At 36.4% G+C, this 15,265-nt stretch overlaps 1 protein-coding gene across 2 annotated transcripts; it reads right to left on the bottom strand.

The window, feature by feature from the left end:
* Positions 1 to 9,469: 9,469 nt before the first annotated feature.
* Positions 9,470 to 10,806, bottom strand: LOC108916137. 2 transcript variants are annotated; one of them, XM_018722340.2, is made up of 4 exons: positions 10,452 to 10,806; positions 10,186 to 10,375; positions 9,935 to 10,085; positions 9,470 to 9,868 (listed from the first exon to the last, which is right to left on the bottom strand). In XM_018722340.2, exons 2-4 carry the CDS (start codon positions 10,372 to 10,374, stop codon positions 9,561 to 9,563), a joined length of 648 nt encoding a protein of 215 aa, XP_018577856.1. In that variant the 5' UTR covers position 10,375; positions 10,452 to 10,806; the 3' UTR covers positions 9,470 to 9,560. The 2 variants fall into 2 exon arrangements, with proteins under 2 accessions (XP_018577856.1, XP_018577855.1); XM_018722339.2 differs by having other exon boundaries at positions 9,470 to 10,085.
* Positions 10,807 to 15,265: the final 4,459 nt, after the last annotated feature.

The raw sequence follows: 15,265 nt of genomic DNA, 5'->3' as shown, positions 1-15,265 counted from the left end.
GTAAATTTATAACTCGTTTGCTATCGCTTTTACTCAAGCATACCGGTAGGACTTCCTTCTTATCAATACCGTACACGTTAATTGCCAAGTTATTTAGACGCTCTAATTTTGGAATTTGTTTTAAAGTAATTGGAAATTCTATGCTGTCAAATTTTAATATGTCACGAAAATCGGGATATGATGAAATTCTAGCTGTATCTCTTTTAGCTGGATGTAGAGCAGCGACTATGCTCCATAAAACACAATATTCATCATCATTCTTTACGTTAACAACACACATTTTTCTTTTAATAAATTCGGGCATCTCGACGTACGTTGACGAGCCCACTGTAATCGGTGAATAATTATTTATATTTACACGCAACCCGATAATTTCCAACAAAGTCCAGCCGCTATTACGATGTTCAAAGCTTTCGAGTTTGTATAGTATAGGCTGAACAACATTGTCTTCCCACCACTGTTTTATATTTGTACTGCGGTCAATAATTTCGTTTTTTGTCCCGAATGATTTTAAATCTACTTCCCCGTCATTTAATTTTACGAAATTTCCTTCAAAAACTAAATTTACTTTAATTAACGAGTCTTTTAAAGCATTCTTCGCTTTAATAGAAAAACTACTAAATGATTTTTTTAGAAACTGTTTAGGTTCCTTGAGACTAACGTTCACGATGATTCCCGACCGCACACGACTCTTGAAGCACGATTTCACATCTTGCCACACCAAATTCTTCTTGTTGGGACGCACTACCGAACCTCCGGACACTTTATTTTTAATTTTCAGTTGTTTTAGCTGTTCACGATAATATTTCAGCACCGCCAAATTGTTTTCCAAACGGAATATATTCTCGTTCTTATCAATTTTGTGAATTTTAATTTTGATAGCCTCGTTTATTACGCCGATATTTTTATTTATAATTTTAATGTGTCTGTTGATGTCGTCATCAGTCTTCAACAGAGTCAACGATTTTTTGGTCAGTTTAATAATTTTACAGCTGACATCACACACGGTCCCGGCAACTGACATTTTGTATTTCAATAAAAATAAGTTTAACACGACTTTGAAAAGCAAACAAAACAATCACGTGCACTCGAACAAATTTCGAAAGCAAATGAGACTTTTTCACGAGTCCGCAGGCTTTTATAGTCGACGCGTTCGGCTATTTCCGGTTATAACCGGTTATTTCCGGTTATATCCAGTTTTGCATCAAAAGCCTCTGAAACGCTGGACAGATAAAGCCATTGCACAACATTATGCAACATTATGAAATATTTCATCACCCGTTTATCTACAAGTTCCCACGCTAGGACCACAGTTACATGTTGAAACTTGTTTAAAAGCCAGACAAAATTCCAAGAAAAGGGTAATAAATCATGTATTTGTTTACATAACGGTAATATAAACAACGCTTTGGTCACGTATTTTCCAAGAAATATATCTATATATCAATTTCCGAGAAAAAATTAAGGCGCACACCGCCTTTGAAGTTTGTTTACATAACTGCTTAAAAGCCAGACAAAATTCCAAGAAAAGGGTAATAAATCATACATTTGTTTACATAACTGTAATAAAAACAACACCTGTGCCAGAAATGGTGATGACGTCATCATTGTTTTCCAAGAACGTGAGTCATGTCCACCTCTACAATAAAAAATAGCTGCTATTATTTTTTCAAATAATTCAAATGTAAAATCCATTTAAAACATACCTTTCGGTGGACATCCTGTATATGCATACTCTAATAATAGCATAAACTAACCTTACCCAACTTATATTTTATACGTAAATATTTGATTGTCTGCGTAATATTATTTTATGCGATAATAACGATGATTAAATTTTGTTTACTTTATAGTCACGTTCTCATATGAAGCTGGAGAAATATGTTTATTACATTTAAAAATAAATCTTTTATGCATCCAAGAGAGTATCAAAGCAAACGCTAAAACTGAACAACTCTTATGTGTTGATTCGACACGGGATTTATTTTTTTTAAATATTTTAACCATGAGTACTTTTAGTCGATTTTTATCTGAAGCCTCCGCTTTTGTTTATATTAACATCTTATCTGATATTAGTCATTCACAGCTGGGGCCACATTCCAGGAAAGTTACATCATCATGTTGTTGTTATCTTAAACCTACGCGCGCGCGCTCGTTTTTTATATTTTCTACCTTATAACCAAAAGATTGATACCAAGAGGCCGTCGCCGCTGCCGCCGCCGCCCCCCGCAGCCCGCTGCCGGCTTCCAGCATCGTAGGCCGTATCCGGCCGCCTGCTCCCCCCTATGACGCAGGCATCCCGCTGCCTCCCCGTACGCCGGCGTTGCGCTGCTACCCCACACGCCGGCACCCCGCGCTATTGTATTATATTATTATATTATATTATTATATTNCCGGAGCCGGCACCCCGCTGCCGCCCCACACGCCTGCACCCCGCTGCCCCCCGCCGCTGCTCATGCACGCACCTGGTGCCGCCTCTGACGTCACGCTCCTCGATGCCGCCTCTGACGGCACGCTCCTCGATGCCGACCTCCTTGGTGGTCATTGTCGATGACGGACCCCGGCTTCTTCTTCTGCAATCCAGCTCCCCCACCCCCGCACCCCACTGACACTTCTTCAGCGTGACCTTGGAGCTGCTGCTGGAGACCTGGTGCCGGCTCCGGATGGCGGCAGCCCAGTGGCAGCCTGGAGTGACCTTGAACTGCGTTCATTCTCTCCTAGAACAACTACTGACATAGTTACGTTTTATAATTCCACTAAAGGTGGTATCGACTGTATTGACCAAATGTGTGGTAACTATTCCATTTCAAAAAGGACAAGAAGGTGGCCGCTTGTTATATTTTTTCATCTACTAAATTTAGCAGGACTAAAAAGCAACATTTTGTATAACGCCCTCTGTCAGTCTCAAAGAAGGAGAATTTTTTTGAAAAATCTTTCGTTATCTCTAATGAAACCTCATCTTGAGAGCCGAGCTAAAATTCAAAATTTACCGTTGGATTTAAAGCAATTTCTTTCAAAATACAGATCCATCGAAGAACGTCAGAATGAACAGCAGGAAGAAAAAACAAGAGGCCGATGTGTCTTCTGTGATAGAAAAAAGAACAGAGTTACTACAATAAAGTGCAGTACTTGCAGGAGAATGGCTTATAAGGAACATGTGGTAATTACACATAAGTGCCTTGACTGTACCAAAATGGAAACCGGCCGAAAATATCAGCCCTTAAGAAAGCCCTTAAAAATTATTCAGTATACTTATTTTCAGTATAACAATTTTTATAGTTTTGTACTACTGTAAAATTAATGTTAAATTCTACAAAAAATAAACTGTTTGGCAATGTTCTAATGTTTTATTCAAGGTTTAAATTCAACATAATATTGGTGGTGTATAAAATACACCAAGCGACTAACTATTAGAAACGGATTGAAGCGACTACTTAAGGGTTAACAAAATAGTATTTTATGTTAAATACTTGCTACATCGTACCATAAAGGACTATGCTTACCACTTCCGATTTACTCTTTCATTTTCCTGTAATGGAGATCATCCACAAGTTCTGGGTAATATTTGTGTTTAGTTAATGTATTCAAGAGAAAGAATTATTTATTTTGTAGTGAAAATTGCAAAGTATGTATATTTAAATTAACATAAAAATAAATATTTTACAAATTTATTTTCTATAATTCCACATATTCCTTTTACATTATTAAATTGGATCCCGGGCGGCATATATTTTGGGGCGGCATTTTTTATATTTAGTTTTACGAATTATGAATTACTACATGATTTCGAATATGTTTTCTCATCGTCAAGTCAATGTAAGGTTGAAAATATTATCTCTAAAACTTTTGCTCGGATACAGGCAATCATATGTACTAGTAGTACATAGAACTTCATAATTTAGCTATGACCTATTTGCCTATCGTAGCAACTTCGGTACCCAGAGAGCGGTTATTCTCTGAAGCTGGAGCTACAAACACCCAGGAGAGAAACCGCTTACTGGGCACCAGGTTGTCAAAATTATTATTTTTAAATTCTGTGTTAAAAAAATAAATACATACTTGTTTTCTGTTAAAATAAAATAATGATTATTCTTTAAAAATAAATGTTAAAATAAATAAATGTGTCTCATTTCTGCTAAAAAAAACATCGATAAAAACATCGATATATTGTTCATAAACTTCGATGTTTCTAACATCGATGTTTCATTTTTAAAAATATCGATGTTCTAACATCGATGTTTTTTATGAGCGATGTTGCATCCCTATGTACTACTCCGTCCTCGATGTTTATTGAATGCTTAGTACCATCGTTACCATGGAGACGACGCGGCTAATTGTAAGTCACACGCACGAGGCTACGTCTCTGCCTCTACTTCGTCCGTCAGGGGCCAACTCTCGCTGCGTAGCGGACAGTATTTTGTTGTATGTTGGTGCTTGGAATGTACGCAGGCACCGATGCTAGACGAAACACTGGCGGTAGTAGTAATTTATATTACTGTTTCAGTTTTTAGAAGATTGTTCTAAGTTACAAAAAATTAAATTCCTTTTGTTTTTTTATTGCATTAAAGTAGCACAAATTATTTGTGTTTTATTGAAGTTACACGAAATGTATTATTTATTTAAAAAAATTATTACACCTATTTATCAAAAATACGGTTATTTATTAAAAATATTACACTTATCCCATTGAAGAAATGTTTAAATAATTTAAATTCGACTATTTAATTGAAAATTATTAAGATTTATGACAAGAATATGAAAATATTCAAATTTCTCCATTAATAAACATTACAAGAGATATAAATAATTTCGAAAAAGACATATTTTTAAAATACGAAATAGACGTTTTATTTCTATAATTTATTTTTTTAGTATATCCGTAGGATGAAACGAATAAAGGAAAGCGGAGCGTCATTTAGAAAGAAAAAGAAGGCAAGAGAGGAAATACAGAATAAAAACACTGGAGCACTACTCAAATACATCTCCCGTGAATCAACTTCTAGTTCTTTTAATATTGTTGCCTCAAGTACTGGCTAAGAAGTAGCCCTCGAAGGCGAAAAAACTTCTTCCAATGTTGTTGAAGAGGAAAGACCTGCCTCACATACTGGCGAAGAAGTAGAAAGTTCATCAAGTTCTGATGAAGAGTTTGCTGCACAAATTATTCCGTCTATTTCTATGAAAGATTTTCGATTATGGCCTAACAAGGTTGACGACAATACAAGACTATTCCTGGTACGTCAAGGTCCGTTTGCAATTCAAAATTTAGACGCCGATTTCAGTGAAGGAGTAAAACGTCCTGGTAATACAATCAAAGCCAAAGGTGAAACAAGAAAGCTTAATGGCGACTGGTTTTTTCAAATTCTGCCTAATGGTGAAAAGCTGTTAAGATCGTGGATGGTGTATAAAAGAAAAGTATATATTGTTTTTGTTTCAAATTGTTTGATGATCTTTGTCAACCAAGTTTTAACACGGAAAATGGTTTTAACAAATGGTGGAAACTTAATCCCAAAATAAGTCGACACGAGTTGAGCCCACTGCACATTCGATCATTTTCCCAATGGAAGGAATTAGAAATTAGACTTGGACATGGCGTAACTTTAGATAAACTACAACAACAGAATATTGATGAGGAAATCAAAAAATGGAAGGAAATTTTTACAAGAATACTTGATATAATTAGATTCTAAGCAAAACAAAATTTGGCGTTTCGAGATCATCGTGAAAGTGTTCATCAGGAAGACATCAATTCAATGGGAAATAGAGGAAATTTTCACAGTGGAGTCGTTGAAGGGGTTACATGTAATAAAATAAAATTGTTTTTAAAATTGATTGAAATGAACTATCGATGTTAAACTTAATACATATAATTTAGTATTAGAGACTCTTTTTAATGGAAATGCTTTTAACTATATTAAAGGCAGAAAACGATCAAACTTCACTTGTTAATGAACAAATTACAAATTATTACTTTGAAAGAAAAAAGAGCATGATGTGAACCTGTAACAGTTTATTATTTTTATTTAAAAATAAGTACAGAATAAAACAAATAAATGGTTTATTTTTTATTATAGATAAAATAGCATTACCTACGAAAAAGTTACATTAATTTACAAACCATTGCTCTTTACTGCAATATACAATAAATTCAAATTCATACCATTAGTAAGCTATATTGCCATATTTGTGATAAAACCATTACATATTATGTTCAAAATGACGTCATTTACTCTCATATGCATATTATTCATACACATTTTGCAGTTGCTGTTCTGTTATATTCGTAACATCGCTACCCAAACGCCAAACCATGCTTCGTCAGTGAAAAACAAGTTCAACAAATTATTATTCATGTTTTGTATATACCACTCATAGAACTGTAAGAATCGTCTTCCATAGTCAATCGGAAATAATTCCTGCACAGCAATTATCTTGTATGGGTGTTTTTATAAAGCTAAATGAAAATTTTAGGATATTAACTATACTTCTAATCTCAAATTCAAATAAAAATGTAAAAGTTCAAACATTTTAGAGACAGAAACTAAATTTGAGAATGATTGCACCAACTTAAGAAAAAAAAAACCTGTTTGAGCAGACAATTTCGATGCGGACTTTATAGGACTCTGATTTATTCATTGCTGCATATTATCAGTGACATTTTCTGTAAGTATAGCAGGTCTTAGTCTTGGTAGATTTTGCTTTGCAAATACTGAATTTGGTTTGGTTTCAAATTTTTTGAAAGTAGCACATTTCGGTTTAAGAAAGTATTCAATGTTTGCGTCTGGAAATTCCGTCATAAATTGTTCAATGCAGGATAAAGGTAGAGTATCTCCATGACCCGTCTTTGTTTCGAGTTCCGTTTCGAAAATGAGCCATTACAATAAAGGCATCTTGTTCTGGAGTAAACGGCAGAATGCGTTCTGAAATAAAAATATTATTAACCTCAAAATTTTGTTTCTGTTATAACTTTCCAATAAATCGACGAAATGCCAAAAGTTTATCTGCGAAAACAACTGATTGATTTGAAATATGTACGATTTAATATTAAAGCAAAAAAAAAAACAATCAAACGATGGCAGTAAATGAACTCAAACGAAAACAAACACGGACGACGGACCCCACTGAAAATGCACGAATGTTAATTTAACATCATCGGTCGTAATGACTCGTTTACAATAAATAGTAACAAATCATTGCGTTTACACTGGAAATAATCCGATCGCTAATTGGTTGAATGAGTTATACAGTTATACAGTTACAAGAACATTTACAGTTAAACTTATTCCTGATGTCCAGTCTGGATTTAGAACAGAGGTGCACTCTTGCATGTTGTTGATGACGTCATTGGTGGAACTGATAAAGGTCTCTGTTCTGTTTTAGTTCTATTAGATTTCAGTAGAGCCTCTGATACAATAATTTATTATGTCCTTCATGTGAGCCTTAATTTATAGGACTATCAACATTTAAATTGATTGACAATTACATAGGAAATCGGTTTCAAAAAGTGAGATTAAACGGTAATGTCCTATTGCTTATTATTAAAGTCGGGCGTACCGTGCAAAGAGAGCGAGTACCTCCTTAAAGTGAACAGCTAAAGCGACGGTTTTGACCTTATTTAGCGACCCATTACAAACTACAGTAGACAAAATCTCAATTTCGCCAAACTAGCACTATACAAACTACTCACTGAGAGCGGACTTAGTGACACAACCGCTATACAAACCACGGAATTGGTGCGGACCAGTTCACATACAGTTGATGGCAAAAAACGTAATATAAACCAGCAAGGGGATCATGAATTTCACCTCGTTTCGAATTCGACATCCGACAGTTTAATTCGATTCGGATAGAATGTAGCGATCATGAAATTTAATCGAATTATGTTCGTGTTTTTCCGTAACTTTTATCCCATTATATCAAATTATTCTATTAAATGAAAACGTAGCCAACTTCTTGTTAATACATTTAACAACATAACCTCTTATAATTTCTAATTTGTGAATTCGTTTTCTTTTTGCCGATGTTTAAATTAAAGGTAAGAAACCACTACTATATAGAAAAACGTGTGTTGTCATCACTCATTTTTTTTAGTTTAAAAAATGTTGCCCATCATGCACCAAGCTGTGTTAGCTGAAAGACACTGGAGGAGAAAAGAAATATTAATTTTACAAAGAAGAGTCCTTAGAGAAACTCATCAACCTTTTCAGCTGCCTTCACAGGCGTTTATTAATTTATTTAGATTAAATAAAATGCTCGCTAGGGAACTGATAGATTTGTTAAGACCACATTTATTTAATCGTGTTAACAGGCGTGGGGTTACTGCTGAATGTGCTGTGCTGTGCAGCTTGAGATTTTATGCAACAGGGTCATATCAGAGGTCTCTTGGTGAATACAATTTTGGATTGGGCCAAAGTACAGTACAGAAATATATTCATATCGTCACTGATGCTATTGTGGAACATATCGTACCACTGAAAATAAAATTTCCTACACAACAAGAAGATCGTAATAGAATAAAAGTAGAATTTTTAAACAGATGGGGATTTCCAGGAACTATTGGAGCTATTGATGGAACCCATATAGCAATTTTGAAACCCACTGTAGATGAACATAATTTCATCAATAGGAAAGGCTTTCACTCCATTAACACACAAATTATTTGTGACTATAACTTAAGAATAACAAATGTTTACGCAAATTTTGGTGGATCTACCCACGACTCTTTTATATGGAGAAATTCAGCCATACGAGAATATATCAGAGACCTACAAAGAAATGAAAGGTGTTGGTTGATAGGTGACTCTGGATATCCATTAGAAACTTGTCTGTTAACACCCTTTCGTAATCCAAACACAGTAGCAGAACAACGATATAATACAGCATATATTTTGGCACGAAATTGTGTGGAAATATGCATAGGGGTAATGAAGATGAGATTTAGGTGTATAATGCAAGAACGAAAACCTAGATATGCACCAGAATTTGCTTGCAAATTAATAAAAGTTGCAGCAACACTACATAATATATGTATTGATGGAAATATTCCACTGAATGAAGAAATTGATGTGGAGTATCGTAATCACCGTAATGCTGACAATAATTTAGAAGACCCTGAAGGCATGCAAAGACGAAGATATATAGTTCATCAATATTTTGAATAAATATAACTTCTCATTTTGCAAAATCATTGTTCTAGTACGTAAGGTAGAATTTTTTAATTTCAAGTGGAATAATAGCCAATTGCTATGACTTCACTCATGTGTTTTTGTACAATTAAAACTTTATTATTATATTATTTTTGGTTTCCATCACCGAATATAAACATACTGTAAGACTAAACCAATGAATTTTAAGGCATATATATATATTGTTTTATTTTTATGTCACTGGCAACCAAAAATATATTAAAAATTAATACGTTTTACTTTTTCATTATTTTGTTACAATTGAAAAGAAATAGCTTGCATTATTTTCCAAATTTATTGATGTTAAACATTTAAACAAAAATAAATATTTTAATACAAAAACAAACAACACTCAAATGGAACGATGAAACTGCAACATCATTTTTTGTCAATAATATTGTGCAAAATATTGGCAATCTCTGCTAGCCTACTGTCAATAGTGTTCTTTATATCTTTTAATACATTAATAGTTTCCTCATATTCATCAGAGTATTTGTCTCTCTTTCTTTTTTTATTTTGTGTATAAATATGGTCATGGGCCAAAGGTGTAGTAGGTGATGAACAAAAAACTGTCATAATATCGGCTGATGTGGAGCTTGTTGACATAGAACATACATTAGTAAGTTCAGCACGGGGTTCAATATTTTGTTCATTTACAAATTCTACTTCTACATTACGAGAATTTTCTGAAAACATGAAAGGTGATATTCCGGCATCAGTGGTGGGTAGCCCTACCTCTGAGCAACCCATACCTTCATAAAATGAAGATCCTAAAATAGATAATACTCTTTCCTCATGTTTCGTAAATTTTTTGGAATTGCTGGGTCCCCCTCCTGTGGCCTGTTGATCTTTTTTTATTTCAATGGCCTTTTTCTTTAAATTTTGTTTAAAATCTGTCCATGTCTGAAAAAAATTATTTTGATCATTAGTTTGTATACAGCAATCTGTTACAATTCAGTACGTATAATGAAATAGTTTTTCTTGAATATTCAATTTTCCTTACTTTTTGCCATTTTTCACTAGTCTTGGTTCCATAACCTAGGGCATTTAAATTATTTGCTAATTCTTCCCATTGTTGTCTTTGGATTTGTCTAGCATTGGGTCCTATGGCTCTCCCAGTAGCTAAATTAGGGTGTATTTGGAAGTAGTTAAAGATGATCTCCCAGTGGGTATCATTAACTCGGCAAGACATTCTAAAAGTAATGATTGAATGAATTACTCAATATTACTACTACTACTAATTAACCATACTATAAAAATATATCCTACCTCTTAATCTCTAATCTTCAATATTTCTACTTCATAGATAAGTGCTTCGTTTTTTCTTTATGATAATCTAAAGTCAGATACCTTTTAACCTCACTCTTTTCTCAAGCAAGCCCCAAACAGAGTAAGACAGATCGAAAAAAAGATAGAGATGCGGACAAATTCGACTGCTCTCTGGGTATCGAGTTTTAAGAGCGGATGGAGTCGAAGTGAAACAGTTTCGTGATCGCAATTTAGAAATATCCGATCGAAAATGGCGGATTCACATCGGATCGAAATTTTCATGATCCCTGTGCAGGGCTGATCTGTCGAAATATCCCACTTCTTGGATGTAAGAGGGGGCAAGCTAACGGCTAAGTGCAAGTTTATGTTGGAGCGGCACTCCAAGCAACGACATAAGCCACGGGCCGAGCTATACGCCAACGGCCTAGACAAATGTTACGAGGAGTGCGGCAGATGTACATGTTGGAGCGAAATACTCTTCTGGTCAATAAATTTCAGTTTTGTAACGTCTTGGCCCCAGTTTTAAGCTGAAAATCATATCAATATGTCTCGTCGACTTCATCTGATGATGACATAGTGTTAGAATCTACTGCTAATAAATGCTGTTTGCTTAATAGCATACAAAAAAGGAAATATTGTGTACATCCCATAAACCGGGGACAAAAAGTATTTCGTCATTTCTACCCAGAATTAAGAAAATTCCCAGATCGATTTTTTGAGTATATGAGGATGAAACTAGAAACATTTGACTACATTGTTAACCTTTTAAAACCCACAGTGAAGCAACAATGGGGAAACTGCCATAGTATGCCAATTGAAATAGAAGAGCGGCTTGTAGCTACTCTGAGGTAAGTACTTTTTATTTGTGAATGTCAAATAATATTTTATACGAGGCTAAAGAGGTTGTTTTCTTTTTTTCCATTAAGTCTATCTAATAATAGAGAAAAACATCTTTATTCTACTCAAAAACAGTACTACATAAAATTTCTCACATTTCATTGTTATACTGTATATTCATGCAAATAATAATATCGATAGTAGGATATAGGTACATAATCCACTGTCAATAGGTATTAGTTTTAATAATTGTGTGGTAATAATGTTTAAATAAAATCTTGAAATTTTTATTTAATATGTAATTTATTTATTGTATGCATATGATATAGAAAAAAATTTAGATACAAATAATTATTTATTTATGTTTATAAAACGTGTTTATTATATTTTCATAATCATCGTATTATTAAAGTTTTTCACTTTTTTACAACATCATTGCTGTTTTCACTTATAATATCAGCATTTGAATAATGTATTTTCCATTACAAATTGTAAGTAGGTACCATTGTCAGATTAACAGCAAATAATGACTTATGGTTGGTTAATTTGATTTTTTAAATTTGCTAGAAATTTCATAGTCATCCTCGCAAGAAATCATTTTATTTATCACAAAAACCGTCAAAAATAGAAAAAACAAATGATAAATAAATAAATTAAAGTAAACAAGAAAATCAGAGGAAATTTTCAAAGTGACCTCCATTCACTTATTGGCAATATCCCATCCGCCACTGAAACTCCTGCAGAACCTTATCAAGAATATCTGGTTGAATGGCTCGAATTTCATTGCGAATTCTGTCCTTTAATTCTTCAATGGTATTTGGTCTATTTAAATAGCCCCATAAAGAGTACTCTAAGGGAGTGAGATCCGGAGATCTAGGGGGTCATTCGATAATTCTCCTTCGACCAATCCAATGATTAACAAATACTTGGTTTAATTAGTCGCGAACGATCACTGCAAAATGAGGTAGTGCACCGTCTTGTTGGTACCATATCCTGTTATTGGGCAGATCGGGATCTACGTCATTTGGGTAAAGCACTGCAAGTGCAGGGACTAAATCGTCTCTTAAAAATTCAAAATATTTTTCACCTATTAATGCGCCTTCAATGAAAAATGGCCAGCCCAAACGTTAACTTTTTGTGGAAACTGACTACGAGTTTCCATTTTCCAGTGTGGATTTTCAGGAGACCAATATCTACAGTTTTGCTGGTTTACTGTGCCGTTGAGATAAAAGGTAGCCTCATCAGAAAAAACAATATTGCGTAAGAATCCGTCGTCATCAATCAGGCGTTGCAACATGGTTTCACAAAACTGTAACCTACAGTCAGGATCATCTTCGTTTAATTTTTATACCAAAACCACTTTATACGGATGCCATTTGTACAATTTCAAATATTTTAAGACGGAGCTTTGAACTATTCCGTTGTTTGCCGCCACTTGGCGGGTAAATGGGGATTTTCTTGAAGCTCTAGTAGAACATCCAATTTAACATTCTTCTTGTACTGGTGGACGACCCGTTCTAGGGCGATCTCTCGAATGACCCATTTCTAAAAACTTTTGTTCTATTTTACTTACGGTGGACTGAGTAATTGGTTCTCTGTTTGGTTATTTGTTGTTAAATAAAGGGCAAACTTCTACTTGTGTGCGAGCTCTGTCCCCGTAACCGATCATCATCAAAATTTCGATTCTTTCCCTTTCACTCAAACGACGAACCATTTTCAAAGAAAATGAACTATGATAGAATAATGATTAATCAACTTAAGATAAAACACAAATTTGCGAGGGCAAACTTCAAAATTCTGACAACTATTAAAACTGTAATTTTTTCAGAGCTTCCTTGATAAATTAATAGTATTTTGTCATCGATTGTATAATGCGTTCTTGAAACTTTGGAACCGAATATCTCGAAAACTTCCATCTTGAAGGTCATACGTTTTTGACATATTAGTACTCAGAAAAATGTGCGCTATCGAAATCCGTGGAAAAAAATTGCCTTTTAAAAAAATTGCCGATGACGTCATAGCTCAAAAACAAACAAAACAAAAAAAGTCGATGGCTGAAAAAATGATATTTTATAAACTAAAGTTGACGTGTCCGAGGATTTCCTATCAAAACCCTTCAATAACGATTTATCGAATTTATTCCAAAGTTTACGAGCCCAGTGTATACATTCTTATGGAAGTGTTCATAGTGGAGTACTAAAGCCAAGTACTAAATGCCTGGCTTGGCGCTTCCCCACGCCGTATGGTGTAAGTTGGCATCACATCCCACGATGAGTTATTTCTTCTCCCTCTCGCACCAAGTCACCAGGTCCCTCAGTTCCCTGGTTGGAGGAGATTCTTTCTTATCGTAAGGGAGGTACGCTAAGCAAATCACCAGTTGTCTCTGCGTTCCCTCTGATACATAAGTTACTTCGGCCGCCACCAGGTCATCCGTACAGAATCCTGGAAGTGGAAAAATGTTAATATTATTCTTGTAATGAATACAAGTCCTAGGTCTAATTTGGTGACTACAGTACAGTAAGCTACCCTTAATTACCTGTAATCCTTTGATCTGGGATCCATGTACCCAGGGCTCTTGGATCAACGCCAAATCCGCATTTGCGCGCGCCAGACTGGGACAGAGAGCAGCGGATGTAGCTCTACTGTTTTGAATGTTCGCTTGTATCACCTGGAATTTGACCAGATGATTCAGATTTTGGTCCCTCCTGATCTTCATCAGAAGGTCCCAAATCTAACCTGACCTTCTTCGGGTTCTTAAAAAGGACCCTGGTAAAGTTCAGAAATGGTCTGAAGCCCTCCTTCTGAAGTGCCTTCACACTCATCTCATGAACTGAGAAGACAAGGGTCTGGCCCTTCTCCTCAACCTTGTGGTTGATTAGCCTCCAGGCCCCTGTCCTCAATTCCCCGTTTTGGTTTTCCGCATGATGGATTCCGGTTCATCGGGATACCCCGGAATCCAACTAGTGACCTTAGGTAGGTCCCTAGGCTCAACAGTGCTGAGTCTAGCCCCCTCCCAAGGTATCAAGCTCGCCGTATTTGTTTTTAGGAAGGCTCTCCTTGAAGGCGGTGACCGCTAGTGTTCCACCCCCTTCGACGACACTCCAGCGAGGTCGTGTACCCTCGCCCGCGATCCCATCAATGGCCCCCAGAAGCGCCGACTGGACAAGTCCCATCTGGTCCTCATCCATTCGGACTTCCGAGTATCCATGGGGAACCACCACTGATTGGACCCTCGACAGCGCCTCCACGTACGTCTTGCCCGTGGCCTTAGGCCTCTTAGAAACAGGTCGGTCGGAAATCGGCTCATTACCGTCCGACCGTCCACGTTTCTTTCCGAGTCCACTTGGCCCCGGTTCAGCTGCCTGCGGAGTTGGAGTGGTACTCGAGCCAGGTTCCGTCACCGGCCTCTGTCCTTTTCCCGCCTCTGCCTTCCGCAGTTTTTTAAGTTTGCGCTTTTGCGCACCAGACAATTGTTTCCTACCTTCCAGGTTCAGTCTGTCGACTCCCCTAGAGATAGTAGTCACTGGTGTTTGCTTCCCAGTGGCTGTTTTATTTCCCGGCCGGTCAGCACTTACTGCTTCCCCGGCAGGTGTAGACGGCCCCCTTTCGGGTTCCTGTTTTTTAGATTTTTGGTCCATAAAGGTCCCACGAGTCTGGAGGAAATAAAAGTCGCCGCCAGGCAGTGCCCCATACCTGACGGAAGGCTAAATACGATGAGGTGCGCCAGGTTCCCCAAAGAGATCGTTCACGATGCGATATTTTTACCTACCCCCGCACCATTCAGCCCTCGGCACGATGCGTTTCCACCTTGGCTTGGGTAGCTGAGCTGTTTCTTAGTTTTCACTACTCTCCCTCGACCTTTCCGGCTTGGGTGACCCTGCCAGGAGTATAAAACTCCCGCCGGTTTAGCTCTTGGGTTCACTGTAGCTACTTAAGCCCCTCCACCAGCGACAAGGTCATACAGCTCCCAGGAGGGG

Source organism: Anoplophora glabripennis, unplaced genomic scaffold, assembly GCF_000390285.2.
Source record: "Anoplophora glabripennis isolate ALB-LARVAE unplaced genomic scaffold, Agla_2.0 scaffold1636, whole genome shotgun sequence".
NCBI classification, from domain to species: Eukaryota; Metazoa; Arthropoda; class Insecta; order Coleoptera; family Cerambycidae; genus Anoplophora; species Anoplophora glabripennis.
The sequence above is the reverse complement of the archived record's forward strand: the minus strand, read 5'-3'. Positions and strand labels throughout refer to the sequence as shown.

Bases quoted from the DNA above. Each gene is read 5' to 3' on its own strand.
- LOC108916137 (XM_018722339.2), bottom strand. From the start codon at position 10,374: ATGTCTTGCCGAGTTAATGATACCCACTGGGAGATCATCTTTAACTAC. The intron at 10,086-10,185 runs GTAAGGAAAATT...AATTTTTTTCAG, and splicing joins CTAGTGAAAAATGGCAAAAA to ACATGGACAGATTTTAAACA.